The sequence below is a fragment of the Salvelinus alpinus genome, chromosome 3, assembly GCF_045679555.1.
Source record: "Salvelinus alpinus chromosome 3, SLU_Salpinus.1, whole genome shotgun sequence".
NCBI classification, from domain to species: Eukaryota; Metazoa; Chordata; class Actinopteri; order Salmoniformes; family Salmonidae; genus Salvelinus; species Salvelinus alpinus.
In genome coordinates, this window is record NC_092088.1 from 1,638,739 (window position 1) to 1,654,783 (window position 16,045).

The 16,045-nt window shown below is 45.7% G+C and overlaps 1 protein-coding gene across 4 annotated transcripts in view; it reads left to right on the forward strand.

Moving 5' to 3' along the window:
* sipa1l2 (signal induced proliferation associated 1 like 2) overlaps positions 1-16,045 on the forward strand; it is a 467,180-nt gene that overhangs the window by 334,824 nt on the left and 116,311 nt on the right. For all 4 annotated transcript variants that reach the window (XM_071391253.1, XM_071391254.1, XM_071391255.1 and 1 more), the window contains exons 12-13: positions 10,494-10,768; positions 15,617-15,907. In XM_071391253.1, the coding sequence (XP_071247354.1) occupies positions 10,494-10,768; positions 15,617-15,907 (566 nt within the window). The remainder of the gene's footprint in view (positions 1-10,493; positions 10,769-15,616; positions 15,908-16,045) is intronic.

Genomic DNA, 16,045 nt, shown 5'->3' on the forward strand with positions numbered 1-16,045 from the left:
CTCTCTCCATCTCTATATGTGTTAGCTCTGTAATGTGCTCCTCTCTCTCCATCTCTATATCTGTTAGCTCTGTAATGTGCTCCTCTCTCTCCATCTTTATATCTGTTAGCTCTGTAATGTGCTCCTCTCTCTCCATCTCTATATCTGTTAGCTCTGTAATGTGCTCCTCTCTCTCCATCTCTATATCTGTTAGCTCTGTAATGTGCTCAACTCTCTCCATCTCTATATCTGTTAGCTCTGTAATGTGCTCCTCTCTCTCCATCTCTATATCTGTTAGCTCTGTAATGTGCTCCTCTCTCTCCATCTCTATATCTGTTAGCTCTGTAATGTGCTCAACTCTCTCCATCTCTATATCTGTTAGCTCTGTAATGTGCTCCTCTCTCTCCATCTCTATATCTGTTAGCTCTGTAATGTGCTCAACTCTCTCCATCTCTATATCTGTTAGCTCTGTAATGTGCTCCTCTCTCTCCATCTCTATATCTGTTAGCTCTGTAATGTGCTCCTCTCTCTCCATCTCTATATCTGTTAGCTCTGTAATGTGCTCCTCTCTCTCCATCTCTATATCTATAACCTCTGTAATGTGCTCCTCTCTCTCCATCTCTATATCTGTTAGCTCTGTAATGTGCTCCTCTCTCTCCATCTCTATATCTGTTAGCTCTGTAATGTGCTCCTCTCTCTCCATCTCTATATCTATAACTTCTGTAATGTGCTCCTCTCTCTCCATCTCTATATCTGTTAGCTCTGTAATGTGCTCCTCTCTCTCCATCTCTATATCTGTTAGCTCTGTAATGTGCTCAACTCTCTCCATCTCTATATCTGTTAGCTCTGTAATGTGCTCCTCTCTCTCCATCTCTATATCTGTTAGGTCTGTAATGTGCTCCTCTCTCTCCATCTCTATATCTGTTAGCTCTGTAATGTGCTCCTCTCTCTCCATCTCTATATCTGTTAGCTCTGTAATGTGCTCCTCTCTCTCCATCTCTATATGTGTTAGCTCTGTAATGTGCTCCTCTCTCTCCATCTCTATATCTGTTAGCTCTGTAATGTGCTCCTCTCTCTCCATCTTTATATCTGTTAGCTCTGTAATGTGCTCCTCTCTCTCCATCTCTATATCTGTTAGCTCTGTAATGTGCTCCTCTCTCTCCATCTCTATATCTGTTAGCTCTGTAATGTGCTCAACTCTCTCCATCTCTATATCTGTTAGCTCTGTAATGTGCTCCTCTCTCTCCATCTCTATATCTGTTAGCTCTGTAATGTGCTCCTCTCTCTCCATCTCTATATCTGTTAGCTCTGTAATGTGCTCAACTCTCTCCATCTCTATATCTGTTAGCTCTGTAATGTGCTCCTCTCTCTCCATCTCTATATCTGTTAGCTCTGTAATGTGCTCAACTCTCTCCATCTCTATATCTGTTAGCTCTGTAATGTGCTCCTCTCTCTCCATCTCTATATCTGTTAGCTCTGTAATGTGCTCCTCTCTCTCCATCTCTATATCTGTTAGCTCTGTAATGTGCTCCTCTCTCTCCATCTCTATATCTATAACCTCTGTAATGTGCTCCTCTCTCTCCATCTCTATATCTGTTAGCTCTGTAATGTGCTCCTCTCTCTCCATCTCTATATCTGTTAGCTCTGTAATGTGCTCCTCTCTCTCCATCTCTATATCTATAACTTCTGTAATGTGCTCCTCTCTCTCCATCTCTATATCTGTTAGCTCTGTAATGTGCTCCTCTCTCTCCATCTCTATATCTGTTAGCTCTGTAATGTGCTCCTCTCTCTCCATCTCTATATCTGTTAGGTCTGTAATGTGCTCCTCTCTCTCCATCTCTATATCTGTTAGGTCTGTAATGTGCTCCTCTCTCTCCATCTCTATATCTGTTAGCTCTGTAATGTGCTCCTCTCTCTCCATCTCTATATCTGTTAGCTCTGTAATGTGCTCCTCTCTCTCCATCTTTATATCTGTTAGCTCTGTAATGTGCTCCTCTCTCTCCATCTCTATATCTGTTAGCTCTGTAATGTGCTCCTCTCTCTCCATCTCTATATCTGTTAGCTCTGTAATGTGCTCCTCTCTCTCCATCTCTATATCTGTTAGCTCTGTAATGTGCTCCTCTCTCTCCATCTCTATATCTGTTAGCTCTGTAATGTGCTCCTCTCTCTCCATCTCTATATCTGTTAGCTCTGTAATGTGCTCCTCTCTCTCCATCTCTATATCTGTTAGGTCTGTAATGTGCTCCTCTCTCTCCATCTCTATATCTGTTAGCTCTGTAATGTGCTCCTCTCTCTCCATCTCTATATCTGTTAGGTCTGTAATGTGCTCCTCTCTCTCCATCTCTATATCTGTTAGCTCTGTATTGTGCTCCTCTCTCTCCATCTCTATATCTGTTAGCTCTGTAATGTGCTCCTCTCTCTCCATCTCTATATCTGTTAGCTCTGTAATGTGCTCATCTCTCTCCATCTCTATATCTGTTAGCTCTGTAATGTGCTCCTCTCTCTCCATCTCTATATCTGTTAGGTCTGTAATGTGCTCCTCTCTCTCCATCTCTATATCTGTTAGGTCTGCAATGTGCTCCTCTCTCTCCATCTCTATATCTGTTAGCTCTGTAATGTGCTCCTCTCTCTCCATCTCTATATCTGTTAGCTCTGTAATGTGCTCCTCTCTCTCCATCTCTATATCTGTTAGCTCTGTAATGTGCTCCTCTCTCTCCATCTCTATATCTGTTAGGTCTGTAATGTGCTCCTCTCTCTCCATCTCTATATCTGTTAGCTCTGTAATGTGCTCCTCTCTCTCCATCTCTATATCTGTTAGGTCTGTAATGTGCTCCTCTCTCTCCATCTCTGTATCTGTTAGCTCTGTAATGTGCTCCTCTCTCTCCATCTCTATATCTGTTAGCTCTGTAATGTGCTCCTCTCTCTCCATCTCTATATCTGTTAGCTCTGTAATGTGCTCCTCTCTCTCCATCTCTATATCTGTTAGCTCTGTAATGTGCTCCTCTCTCTCCATCTCTATATCTGTTAGCTCTGTAATGTGCTCCTCTCTCTCCATCTCTATATCTGTTAGCTCTGTAATGTGCTCCTCTCTCTCCATCTCTATATCTGTTAGCTCTGTAATGTGCTCCTCTCTCTCCATCTATATATCTGTTAGCTCTGTAATGTGCTCCTCTCTCTCCATCTCTATATCTATAACCTCTGTAATGTGCTCCTCTCTCTCCATCTCTATATCTGTTAGCTCTGTAATGTGCTCCTCTCTCTCCATCTCTATATCTGTTAGCTCTGTAATGTGCTCCTCTCTCTCCATCTCTATATCTATAACTTCTGTAATGTGCTCCTCTCTCTCCATCTCTATATCTGTTAGCTCTGTAATGTGCTCCTCTCTCTCCATCTCTATATCTGTTAGCTCTGTAATGTGCTCCTCTCTCTCCATCTCTATATCTGTTAGCTCTGTAATGTGCTCCTCTCTCTCCATCTCTATATCTGTTAGGTCTGTAATGTGCTCCTCTCTCTCCATCTCTATATCTGTTAGCTCTGTAATGTGCTCCTCTCTCTCCATCTCTATATCTGTTAGCTCTGTAATGTGCTCCTCTCTCTCCATCTCTATATCTGTTAGGTCTGTAATGTGCTCCTCTCTCTCCATCTCTATATCTGTTAGCTCTGTAATGTGCTCCTCTCTCTCCATCTTTATATCTGTTAGCTCTGTAATGTGCTCCTCTCTCTCCATCTCTATATCTGTTAGCTCTGTAATGTGCTCCTCTCTCTCCATCTCTATATCTGTTAGCTCTGTAATGTGCTCCTCTCTCTCCATCTCTATATCTGTTAGCTCTGTAATGTGCTCCTCTCTCTCCATCTCTATATCTGTTAGCTCTGTAATGTGCTCCTCTCTCTCCATCTCTATATCTGTTAGCTCTGTAATGTGCTCCTCTCTCTCCATCTCTATATCTGTTAGGTCTGTAATGTGCTCCTCTCTCTCCATCTCTATATCTGTTAGCTCTGTAATGTGCTCCTCTCTCTCCATCTCTATATCTGTTAGGTCTGTAATGTGCTCCTCTCTCTCCATCTCTATATCTGTTAGCTCTGTATTGTGCTCCTCTCTCTCCATCTCTATATCTGTTAGCTCTGTAATGTGCTCCTCTCTCTCCATCTCTATATCTGTTAGCTCTGTAATGTGCTCCTCTCTCTCCATCTCTATATCTGTTAGCTCTGTAATGTGCTCCTCTCTCTCCATCTCTATATCTGTTAGGTCTGTAATGTGCTCCTCTCTCTCCATCTCTATATCTGTTAGGTCTGTAATGTGCTCCTCTCTCTCCATCTCTATATCTGTTAGCTCTGTAATGTGCTCCTCTCTCTCCATCTCTATATCTGTTAGCTCTGTAATGTGCTCCTCTCTCTCCATCTCTATATCTGTTAGCTCTGTAATGTGCTCCTCTCTCTCCATCTCTATATCTGTTAGGTCTGTAATGTGCTCCTCTCTCTCCATCTCTATATCTGTTAGCTCTGTAATGTGCTCCTCTCTCTCCATCTCTATATCTGTTAGGTCTGTAATGTGCTCCTCTCTCTCCATCTCTATATCTGTTAGCTCTGTAATGTGCTCCTCTCTCTCCATCTCTATATCTGTTAGCTCTGTAATGTGCTCCTCTCTCTCCATCTCTATATCTGTTAGCTCTGTAATGTGCTCCTCTCTCTCCATCTCTATATCTGTTAGCTCTGTAATGTGCTCCTCTCTCTCCATCTCTATATCTGTTAGCTCTGTAATGTGCCCCTCTCTCTCCATCTCTATATCTGTTAGCTCTGTAATGTGCTCCTCTCTCTCCATCTCTATATCTGTTAGCTCTGTAATGTGCTCCTCTCTCTCCATCTCTATATCTGTTAGCTCTGTAATGTGCTCCTCTCTCTCCATCTCTATATCTGTTAGCTCTGTAATGTGCTCCTCTCTCTCCATCTCTATATCTGTTAGCTCTGTAATGTGCTCCTCTCTCTCCATCTCTATATCTATAACTTCTGTAATGTGCTCCTCTCTCTCCATCTCTATATCTGTTAGCTCTGTAATGTGCTCCTCTCTCTCCATCTCTATATCTGTTAGCTCTGTAATGTGCTCCTCTCTCTCCATCTCTATATCTGTTAGCTCTGTAATGTGCTCCTCTCTCTCCATCTCTATATCTGTTAGGTCTGTAATGTGCTCCTCTCTCTCCATCTCTATATCTGTTAGCTCTGTAATGTGCTCCTCTCTCTCCATCTCTATATCTGTTAGCTCTGTAATGTGCTCCTCTCTCTCCATCTTTATATCTGTTAGCTCTGTAATGTGCTCCTCTCTCTCCATCTCTATATCTGTTAGCTCTGTAATGTGCTCCTCTCTCTCCATCTCTATATCTGTTAGCTCTGTAATGTGCTCCTCTCTCTCCATCTCTATATCTGTTAGGTCTGTAATGTGCTCCTCTCTCTCCATCTCTATATCTGTTAGGTCTGTAATGTGCTCCTCTCTCTCCATTTCTATATCTGTTAGCTCTGTAATGTGCTCCTCTCTCTCCATCTCTATATCTGTTAGGTCTGTAATGTGCTCCTCTCTCTCCATCTCTATATCTGTTAGCTCTGTAATGTGCTCCTCTCTCTCCATCTCTATATCTGTTAGGTCTGTAATGTGCTCCTCTCTCTCCATCTCTATATCTGTTAGCTCTGTAATGTGCTCCTCTCTCTCTCTCTCCATCTCTATATCTGTTAGCTCTGTAATGTGCTCCTCTCTCTCCATCTCTATATCTGTTAGCTCTGTAATGTGCTCCTCTCTCTCCATCTCTATATCTGTTAGCTCTGTAATGTGCTCCTCTCTCTCCATCTCTATATCTGTTAGGTCTGTAATGTGCTCCTCTCTCTCCATCTCTATATCTGTTAGGTCTGTAATGTGCTCCTCTCTCTCCATCTCTATATCTGTTAGGTCTGTAATGTGCTCCTCTCTCTCCATCTCTATATCTGTTAGCTCTGTAATGTGCTCCTCTCTCTCCATCTCTATATCTGTTAGCTCTGTAATGTGCTCCTCTCTCTCCATCTCTATATCTGTTAGCTCTGTAATGTGCTCCTCTCTCTCCATCTCTATATCTGTTAGCTCTGTAATGTGCTCCTCTCTCTCCATCTCTATATCTGTTAGGTCTGTAATGTGCTCCTCTCTCTCCATCTCTATATCTGTTAGCTCTGTAATGTGCTCCTCTCTCTCCATCTCTATATCTGTTAGCTCTGTAATGTGCTCCTCTCTCTCCATCTCTATATCTGTTAGCTCTGTAATGTGCTCCTCTCTCTCCATCTCTATATCTGTTAGGTCTGTAATGTGCTCCTCTCTCTCCATCTCTATATCTGTTAGCTCTGTAATGTGCTCCTCTCTCTCCATCTCTATATCTGTTAGCTCTGTAATGTGCTCCTCTCTCTCCATCTCTATATCTGTTAGCTCTGTAATGTGCTCCTCTCTCTCCATCTCTATATCTGTTAGCTCTGTAATGTGCTCCTCTCTCTCCATCTCTATATCTGTTAGCTCTGTAATGTGCTCCTCTCTCTCCATCTCTATATCTGTTAGCTCTGTAATGTGCTCCTCTCTCTCCATCTCTATATCTGTTAGCTCTGTAATGTGCTCCTCTCTCTCCATCTCTATATCTGTTAGGTCTGTAATGTGCTCCTCTCTCTCCATCTCTATATATGTTAGGTCTGTAATGTGCTCCTCTCTCTCCATCTCTATATCTGTTAGGTCTGTAATGTGCTCCTCTCTCTCCATCTCTATATCTGTTAGCTCTGTAATGTGCTCCTCTCTCTCCATCTCTATATCTGTTAGCTCTGTAATGTGCTCCTCTCTCTCCATCTCTATATCTGTTAGCTCTGTAATGTGCTCCTCTCTCTCCATCTCTATATCTGTTAGGTCTGTAATGTGCTCCTCTCTCTCCATCTCTATATCTGTTAGCTCTGTAATGTGCTCCTCTCTCTCCATCTCTATATCTGTTAGGTCTGTAATGTGCTCCTCTCTCTCCATCTCTATATCTGTTAGCTCTGTAATGTGCTCCTCTCTCTCCATCTCTATATCTGTTAGCTCTGTAATGTGCTCCTCTCTCTCCATCTCTATATCTGTTAGCTCTGTAATGTGCTCCTCTCTCTCCATCTCTATATCTGTTAGGTCTGTAATGTGCTCCTCTCTCTCCATCTCTATATCTGTTAGCTCTGTAATGTGCTCCTCTCTCTCCATCTCTATATCTGTTAGCTCTGTAATGTGCTCCTCTCTCTCCATCTCTATATCTGTTAGCTCTGTAATGTGCTCCTCTCTCTCCATCTCTATATCTGTTAGGTCTGTAATGTGCTCCTCTCTCTCCATCTCTATATCTGTTAGCTCTGTAATGTGCTCCTCTCTCTCCATCTCTATATCTGTTAGCTCTGTAATGTGCTCCTCTCTCTCCATCTCTATATCTGTTAGCTCTGTAATGTGCTCCTCTCTCTCCATCTCTATATCTGTTAGCTCTGTAATGTGCTCCTCTCTCTCCATCTCTATATCTGTTAGCTCTGTAATGTGCTCCTCTCTCTCCATCTCTATATCTGTTAGCTCTGTAATGTGCTCCTCTCTCTCCATCTCTATATCTGTTAGCTCTGTAATGTGCTCCTCTCTCTCCATCTCTATATCTGTTAGCTCTGTAATGTGCTCCTCTCTCTCCATCTCTATATCTGTTAGCTCTGTAATGTGCTCCTCTCTCTCCATCTCTATATCTGTTAGCTCTGTAATGTGCTCCTCTCTCTCCATCTTTATATCTGTTAGCTCTGTAATGTGCTCCTCTCTCTCCATCTCTATATCTGTTAGCTCTGTAATGTGCTCCTCTCTCTCCATCTCTATATCTGTTAGCTCTGTAATGTGCTCCTCTCTCTCCATCTCTATATCTGTTAGCTCTGTAATGTGCTCCTCTCTCTCCATGTCTATATCTGTTAGCTCTGTAATGTGCTCCTCTCTCTCCATCTCTATATCTGTTAGCTCTGTAATGTGCTCCTCTCTCTCCATCTCTATATCTGTTAGCTCTGTAATGTGCTCCTCTCTCTCCATCTCTATATCTGTTAGCTCTGTAATGTGCTCCTCTCTCTCCATCTCTATATCTGTTAGTTCTGTAATGTGCTCCTCTCTCTCCATCTCTATATCTGTTAGCTCTGTAATGTGCTCCTCTCTCTCCATCTCTATATCTATAACTTCTGTAATGTGCTCTTCTCTCTCCATCTCTATATCTGTTAGCTCTGTAATGTGCTCCTCTCTCTCCATCTCTATATCTGTTAGCTCTGTAATGTGCTCCTCTCTCTCCATCTCTATATCTATAACTTCTGTAATGTGCTCTTCTCTCTCCATCTCTATATCTATAACCTCTGTAATGTGCTCCTCTCTCTCCATCTCTATATCTATAACTTCTGTAATGTGCTCTTCTCTCTCCATCTCTATATCTGTTAGCTCTGTAATGTGCTCCTCTCTCTCCATCTCTATATCTGTTAGCTCTGTAATGTGATCCTCTCTCTCCATCTCTATATCTGTTAGCTCTGTAATGTGCTCCTCTCTCTCCATCTCTATATCTGTTAGCTCTGTAATGTGATCCTCTCTCTCCATCTCTATATCTATAACCTCTGTAATGTGCTCCTCTCTCTCCATCTCTATATCTATAACCTCTGTAATGTGCTCCTCTCTCTCCATCTCTATATCTGTTAGCTCTGTAATGTGCTCCTCTCTCTCCATCTCTATATCTATAACCTCTGTAATGTGCTCCTCTCTCTCCATCTCTATATCTGTTAGCTCTGTAATGTGCTCCTCTCTCTCCATCTCTATATCTATAACCTCTGTAATGTGCTCCTCTCTCTCCATCTCTATGTCTGTTAGCTCTGTAATGTGCTCCTCTCTCTCCATCTCTATATCTGTTAGCTCTGTAATGTGCTCCTCTCTCTCCATCTCTATGTCTGTTAGCTTTGTAATGTGCTCCTCTCTCTCCATCTCTATATCTATAACTTCTGTAATGTGCTCCTCTCTCTCCATCTCTATATCTATAACTTCTGTAATGTGCTCCTCTCTCTCCATCTCTATGTCTGTTAGCTTTGTAATGTGCTCCTCTCTCTCCATCTCTATATCTGTTAGCTCTGTAATGTGCTCCTCTCTCTCCATCTCTATATCTGTTAACTCTGTAATGTGCTCCTCTCTCTCCATCTCTATATCTGTTAGCTCTGTAATGTGCTCCTCTCTCTCCATCTCTATATCTGTTAGCTTTGTAATGTGCTCCTCTCTCTCCATCTCTATATCTATAACCTCTGTAATGTGCTCCTCTCTTTCCATCTCTATATCTATAACCTCTGTAATGTGCTCCTCTCTCTCCATCTCTATGTCTGTTAGCTCTGTAATGTGCTCCTCTCTCTCCATCTCTGTCTGTTAGCTCTGTAATGTGCTCCTCTCTCTCCATCTCTATATCTGTTAACTCTGTAATGTGCTCCTCTCTCTCCATCTCTATATCTATAACCCCTGTAATGTGCTCCTCTCTCTCCATCTCTATGTCTGTTAGCTCTGTAATGTGCTCCTCTCTCTCCATCTCTATGTCTGTTAGCTCTGTAATGTGCTCCTCTCTCTCCATCTCTATGTCTGTTAGCTCTGTAATGTGCTCCTCTCTCTCCATCTCTATATATGTTAGCTCTGTAATGTGCTCCTCTCTCTCCATCTCTATGTCTGTTAGCTCTGTAATGTGCTCCTCTCTCTCCATCTCTATATCTGTTAGCTCTGTAATGTGCTCCTCTCTCTCCATCTCTATATCTATAACCTCTGTAATGTGCTCCTCTCTCTCCATCTCTATATCTGTTAACTCTGTAATGTGCTCCTCTCTCTCCATCTCTATATCTATAACCTCTGTAATGTGCTCCTCTCTCTCCATCTCTATATCTGTTAGCTCTGTAATGTGCTCCTCTCTCTCCATCTCTATATCTATAACCTCTGTAATGTGCTCCTCTCTCTCCATCTCTATGTCTATAACCTCTGTAATGTGCTCCTCTCTCTCCATCTCTATGTCTGTTAGCTCTGTAATGTGCTCCTCTCTCCATCTCTATGTCTGTTAGCTCTGTAATGTGCTCCTCTCTCTCCATCTCTATATCTATAACTTCTGTAATGTGCTCCTCTCTCTCCATCTCTATGTCTGTTAGCTCTGTAATGTGCTCCTCTCTCTCCATCTCTATATCTATAACCTCTAATGTGCTCCTCTCTCTCCATCTCTGAGGCTATATCTGTTGCACCTGCTATTTACGTCCGTCTGAATTTGTCGTTAAAAGTGTCTGCGTTGTTTAGTGTACCTGCTACAGCACCCCAGGAAGAGAGATGGTCTATGTTTCAACTCTTTATTCAGTGTGTTAGTGTCTTTCTCTCTCTCACCCACTGTTACCATTAATTACAAGGTGGTTCTCTTACATTCTTCCTTTGATCCAGAGATGAACAATGGTCCTGCAACAGGACCAGTCAGGGGAGTGACTCTGTCTCTTCTTCTCTCCAGATAGTGACCCGTGGTTGTGAGACATCTGAGATGACACTGCGTCGGAACGCTCTGTGCCAGCTGGGTTTCCACGTCAACTTCGAGGGCATCGTGGCCGACGTCGAGGCCTTCGGGTTCGCTTGGAAGGCGGGTCTTCGCCAGGGTAGCCGATTGGTGGAGATCTGTAAGGTTGCCGTAGCAACGCTGACCCACGAACAGATGATCGACCTGCTGAGGACCTCCACCACCGTCAAGGTGGTCATCATCCAGCCTCATGACGATGGAGCACCACGCAGGTAACCTTTAACCCCTGACCCCTAACCTTACATCCCTAACCCTTAACATTGACCTCTGCTGACCCCTTATACTCTACCCTCTCCTCCCCCAATGCAGAACAGTCTGAGTCTGAGGGTACTGTCCATGCTGCAACAGAAAGCACAATGGCATAATATATCTGTGTTGTGTTATAGGAAACAGAAGGAGAGGTCCATCTGTGTTGTAGGAGACAGAAGGAGAGATCCATCTGTGTTATAGGAGACAGAAGGAGAGGTCCATCTGTGTTGTAGGAGACAGAAGGAGAGGTCCATCTGTGTTATAGGAGACAGAAGGAGAGGTCCATCTTTGTTATAGGAGACAGAAGGAGAGATCCATCTGTGTTATAGGAGACAGAAGGAGAGGTCCATCTGTGTTGTAGGAGACAGAAGGAGAGATCCATCTGTGTTATAGGAGACAGAAGGAGAGGTCCATCTGTGTTGTAGGAGACAGAAGGAGAGGTCCATCTGTGTTGTAGGAGACAGAAGGAGAGGTCCATCTGTGTTATAGGAGACAGAAGGAGAGGTCCATCTGTGTTATAGGAGACAGAAGGAGAGATCCATCTGTGTTATAGGAGACAGAAGGAGAGGTCCATCTGTGTTATAGGAGACAGAAGGAGAGGTCCATCTGTGTTGTAGGAGACAGAAGGAGAGGTCCATCTGTGTTATAGGAGACAGAAGGAGAGATCCATCTGTGTTATAGGAGACAGAAGGAGAGATCCATCTGTGTTGTGTTGTAGGAGACAGAAGGAGAGGTCCATCTGTGTTATAGGAGACAGAAGGAGAGGTCCATCTGTGTTGTGTTGTAGGAGACAGAAGGAGAGATCCATCTGTGTTGTAGGAGACAGAAGGAGAGGTCCATCTGTGTTGTGTTGTAGGAGACAGAAGGAGAGGTCCATCTGTGTTATAGGAGACAGAAGGAGAGGTCCATCTGTGTTATAGGAGACAGAAGGAGAGGTCCATCTGTGTTGTGTTATAGGAGACAGAAGGAGAGGTCCATCTGTGTTATAGGAGACAGAAGGAGAGATCCATCTGTGTTATAGGAGACAGAAGGAGACAGACATGGCTATAGTCAGTGTTCCTCACTAATAATAACACAGGAGCCTCTTGATAAATGTCTCAAGGTCCCGTTCACCGTCTTACAGACAGCGCCACAATGCAGATCACTTTTATTTTAGTTTTTAATCTCCTCCCTCATTCCAGATATTAGGCTGGGAGTGTTTGTCTCCTTAGGGACGCCGGGACACCGCCCGTGTTTGTCTGCTTAGGGACACCGGGACACCGCCCGTGTTTGTCTGCTTAGGGACGCCGGGACACCGCCCGTGTTTGTCTGCTTAGGGATGCCGGGACACCGCCCGTGTTTGTCTGCTTAGGGACACCGGGACACCGCCCGTGTTTGTCTGCTTAGGGAAACCGGGACACCGCCCGTGTTTGTCTGCTTAGGGACACCGGGACACCGCCCGTGTTTGTCTGCTTAGGGATGCCGGGACACCGCCCGTGTTTGTCTGCTTAGGGACACCGGGACACCGCCCGTGTTTGTCTGCTTAGGGAAACCGGGACACCGCCCGTGTTTGTCTGCTTAGGGACACCGGGACACCGCCCGTGTTTGTCTGCTTAGGGAGGCCGGGACACCGCCCGTGTTTGTCTGCTTAGGGACGCCGGGACACCGCCCGTGTTTGTCTGCTTAGGGACGCCGGGACACCGCCCGTGTTTGTCTGGTTAGGGACACCGGGACACCGCCCGTGTTTGTCTGCTTAGGGACGCTGGGACACCGCCCGTGTTTGTCTGCTTAGGGACGCCGGGACACCGCCCGTGTTTGTCTGCTTAGGGAAACCGGGACACCGCCCGTGTTTGTCTGCTTAGGGACGCCGGGACACCGCCCGTGTTTGTCTGCTTAGGGACGCCGGGACACCGCCCGTGTTTGTCTGCTTAGGGAGGCCGGGACACCGCCCGTGTTTGTCTGCTTAGGGACGCCGGGACACCGCCCGTGTTTGTCTGCTTAGGGACGCCGGGACACCGCCCGTGTTTGTCTGGTTAGGGACACCGGGACAGCGCCCGTGTTTGTCTGCTTAGGGACGCTGGGACACCGCCCGTGTTTGTCTGCTTAGGGACGCCGGGACACCGCCCGTGTTTGTCTGCTTAGGGACACCGGGACACCGCCCGTGTTTGTCTGCTTAGGGACGCCGGGACACCGCCCGTGTTTGTCTGCTTAGGGAGGCCGGGACACCGCCCGTGTTTGTCTGCTTAGGGACACCGGGACACCGCCTGTGTTTGTCTGCTTAGGGACACCGGGACACCGCCCGTGTTTGTCTGCTTAGGGAGGCCGGGACACCGCCCGTGTTTGTCTGCTTAGGGACACCGGGACACCGCCCGTGTTTGTCTGCTTAGGGACTCCGGGACACCGCCCGTCTTTGTCTGCTTAGGGACGCCGGGACACCGCCCGTGTTTGTCTGCTTAGGGACACCGGGACACCGCCCGTGTTTGTCTGCTTAGGGACTCCGGGACACCGCCCGTCTTTGTCTGCTTAGGGACGCCGGGACACCGCCCGTGTTTGTCTGCTTAGGGACGCCGGGACACAGCCCGTGTTTGTCTGCTTAGGGAGGCCGGGACACCGCCCGTGTTTGTCTGCTTAGGGACACCGGGACACCGCCCGTGTTTGTCTGCTTAGGGACTCCGGGACACCGCCCGTCTTTGTCTGCTTAGGGACTCCGGGACACCGCCCGACTTTGTCTGCTTAGGGACGCCGGGACACCGCCCGTGTTTGTCTGCTTAGGGACGCCGGGACACAGCCCGTGTTTGTCTGCTGAGTTATATAAACACTACCAGTTATATACACACTACCCAGTGATCTCCAGAGTAGTTAGCTGTAATAGAACAGAGGGGAAATGTCTCCTCTACCAGTGATCTCTAGAGTAGTTAGCTGTAATAGAACAGAGGGGAAATGTCTCCTCTCCCAGTGATCTCCAGAGTAGTTAGCTGTAATAGAACAGAGGGGAAATGTCTCCTCTCCCAGTGATCTCTAGAGTAGTTAGCTGTAATAGAACAGAGGGGAAATGTCTCCTCTCCCAGTGATCTCCAGAGTAGTTAGCTGTAATAGAACAGAGGGGAAATGTCTCCTCTCCCAGTGATCTCTAGAGTAGTTAGCTGTAATAGAACAGAGGGGAAATGTCTCCTCTCCCAGTGATCTCCAGAGTAGTTAGCTGTAATAGAACAGAGGGGAAATGTCTCCTCTCCCAGTGATCTCCAGAGTAGTTAGCTGTAATAGAACAGAGGGGAAATGTCTCCTCTCCCAGTGATCTCCAGAGTAGTTAGCTGTAATAGAACAGAGGGGAAATGTCTCCTCTCCCAGTGATCTCCAGAGTAGTTAGCTGTAATAGAACAGAGGGGAAATGTCTCCTCTCCCAGTGATCTCCAGAGTAGTTAGCTGTAATAGAACAGAGGGGAAATGTCTCCTCTCCCAGTGATCTCCAGAGTAGTTAGCTGTAATAGAACAGAGGGGAAATGTCTCCTCTCCCAGTGATCTCCAGAGTAGTTAGCTGTAATAGAACAGAGGGGAAATGTCTCCTCTACCAGTGATCTCCAGAGTAGTTAGCTGTAATAGAACAGAGGGGAAATGTCTCCTCTCCCAGTGATCTCCAGAGTAGTTAGCTGTAATAGAACATAGGGGAAATGTCTCCTCTCCCAGTGATCTCTAGAGTAGTTAGCTGTAATAGAACAGAGGGGAAATGTCTCCTCTCCCAGTGATCTCCAGAATAGTTAGCTGTAATAGAACAGAGGGGAAATGTCTCCTCTCCCAGTGATCTCCAGAGTAGTTAGCTGTAATAGAACAGAGGGGAAATGTCTCCTCTCCCAGTGATCTCCAGAGTAGTTAGCTGTAATAGAACAGAGGGGAAATGTCTCCTCTCCCAGTGATCTCCAGAGTAGTTAGCTGTAATAGAACAGAGGGGAAATGTCTCCTCTCCCAGTGATCTCTAGAGTAGTTAGCTGTAATAGAACAGAGGGGAAATGTCTCCTCTCCCAGTGATCTCCAGAGTAGTTAGCTGTAATAGAACAGAGGGGAAATGTCTCCTCTCCCAGTGATCTCCAGAGTAGTTAGCTGTAATAGAACAGAGGGGAAATGTCTCCTCTCCCAGTGATCTCTAGAGTAGTTAGCTGTAATAGAACAGAGGGGAAATGTCTCCTCTCCCAGTGATCTCCAGAGTAGTTAGCTGTAATAGAACAGAGGGGAAATGTCTCCTCTCCCAGTGATCTCCAGAGTAGTTAGCTGTAATAGAACAGAGGGGAAATGTATCCTCTCCCAGTGATGAAGATATCCTTGACCTCTTTATGATGATCTCTGTCTAGTGAGACGCCAAATATAAATAATACAGACATGAAACAGCTGTTGTGTTGTCGTTTTTTCCTTTGACTACTTTTCTAACCTCTGGGCTTCTCCCTCCCTCCCTCCCTCCCTCCCTCCCTCCCTCCCTCCCTCCCTCAAATTTCTGTTTGACCTTTAATTGATATTCTTCCTCTCTTTCTCTCTCTCTCTCTCTTTCTCTATCTCTCTGTATCTCTCTGTCTATCTATATGTCTCTCTCTCTCTCTCTCTCTATCTCTCTCTATCTTTATCTCTATGTCTCTCTCTCTCTCTCTCTCTATCTTTATCTCTATGTCTCTCTCTCTCTCTCTATATATATTTATTTCTATGTCTCTCTCTCTATCTCTCTCTATCTTTATCTCTATGTCTCTATCTCTCTCTCTCTCTCTCTATCTTTATCTCTATGTCTCTCTATCTTTATCTCTATGTCTCTATGTCTCTCTATCTTTATCTCTATGTCTCTCTCTCTCTAGGGGCTGTTCTGAGCTGTACCGTATCCCCATGGTAGAGTACAAGTTGGACAGTGAGGGGACGCCATGTGAGTACAAGACCCCGTTTAGACGAAACACCACCTGGCACAGGGTGCCCACGTCAGCAGGTCAGCCGTCCAATCCCAACACCAACCCCCCTGCCCGGTGCTCCCCCACCCAGAGACACCCCGACCGGGCAGGCAGAGACAGGATGGGACAGCAGGTCCTCCAGCAGGGACAGACTGCTATCCCACGATCCACCTCCTTCGATAGAAAGCTGCCAGACGGATCCAGGTAAGGAACCACTGAGCTGAGCACCTGGACAAACCTTACAATGTGTTTCTCTTGTTCTCACACTCTCTGCCCCTCTCTCTCTCCCTGTTTCGCTTAACTCTCTTTCCTTCTCTCTCTCTCGCTTTCTGTCGCACCCAC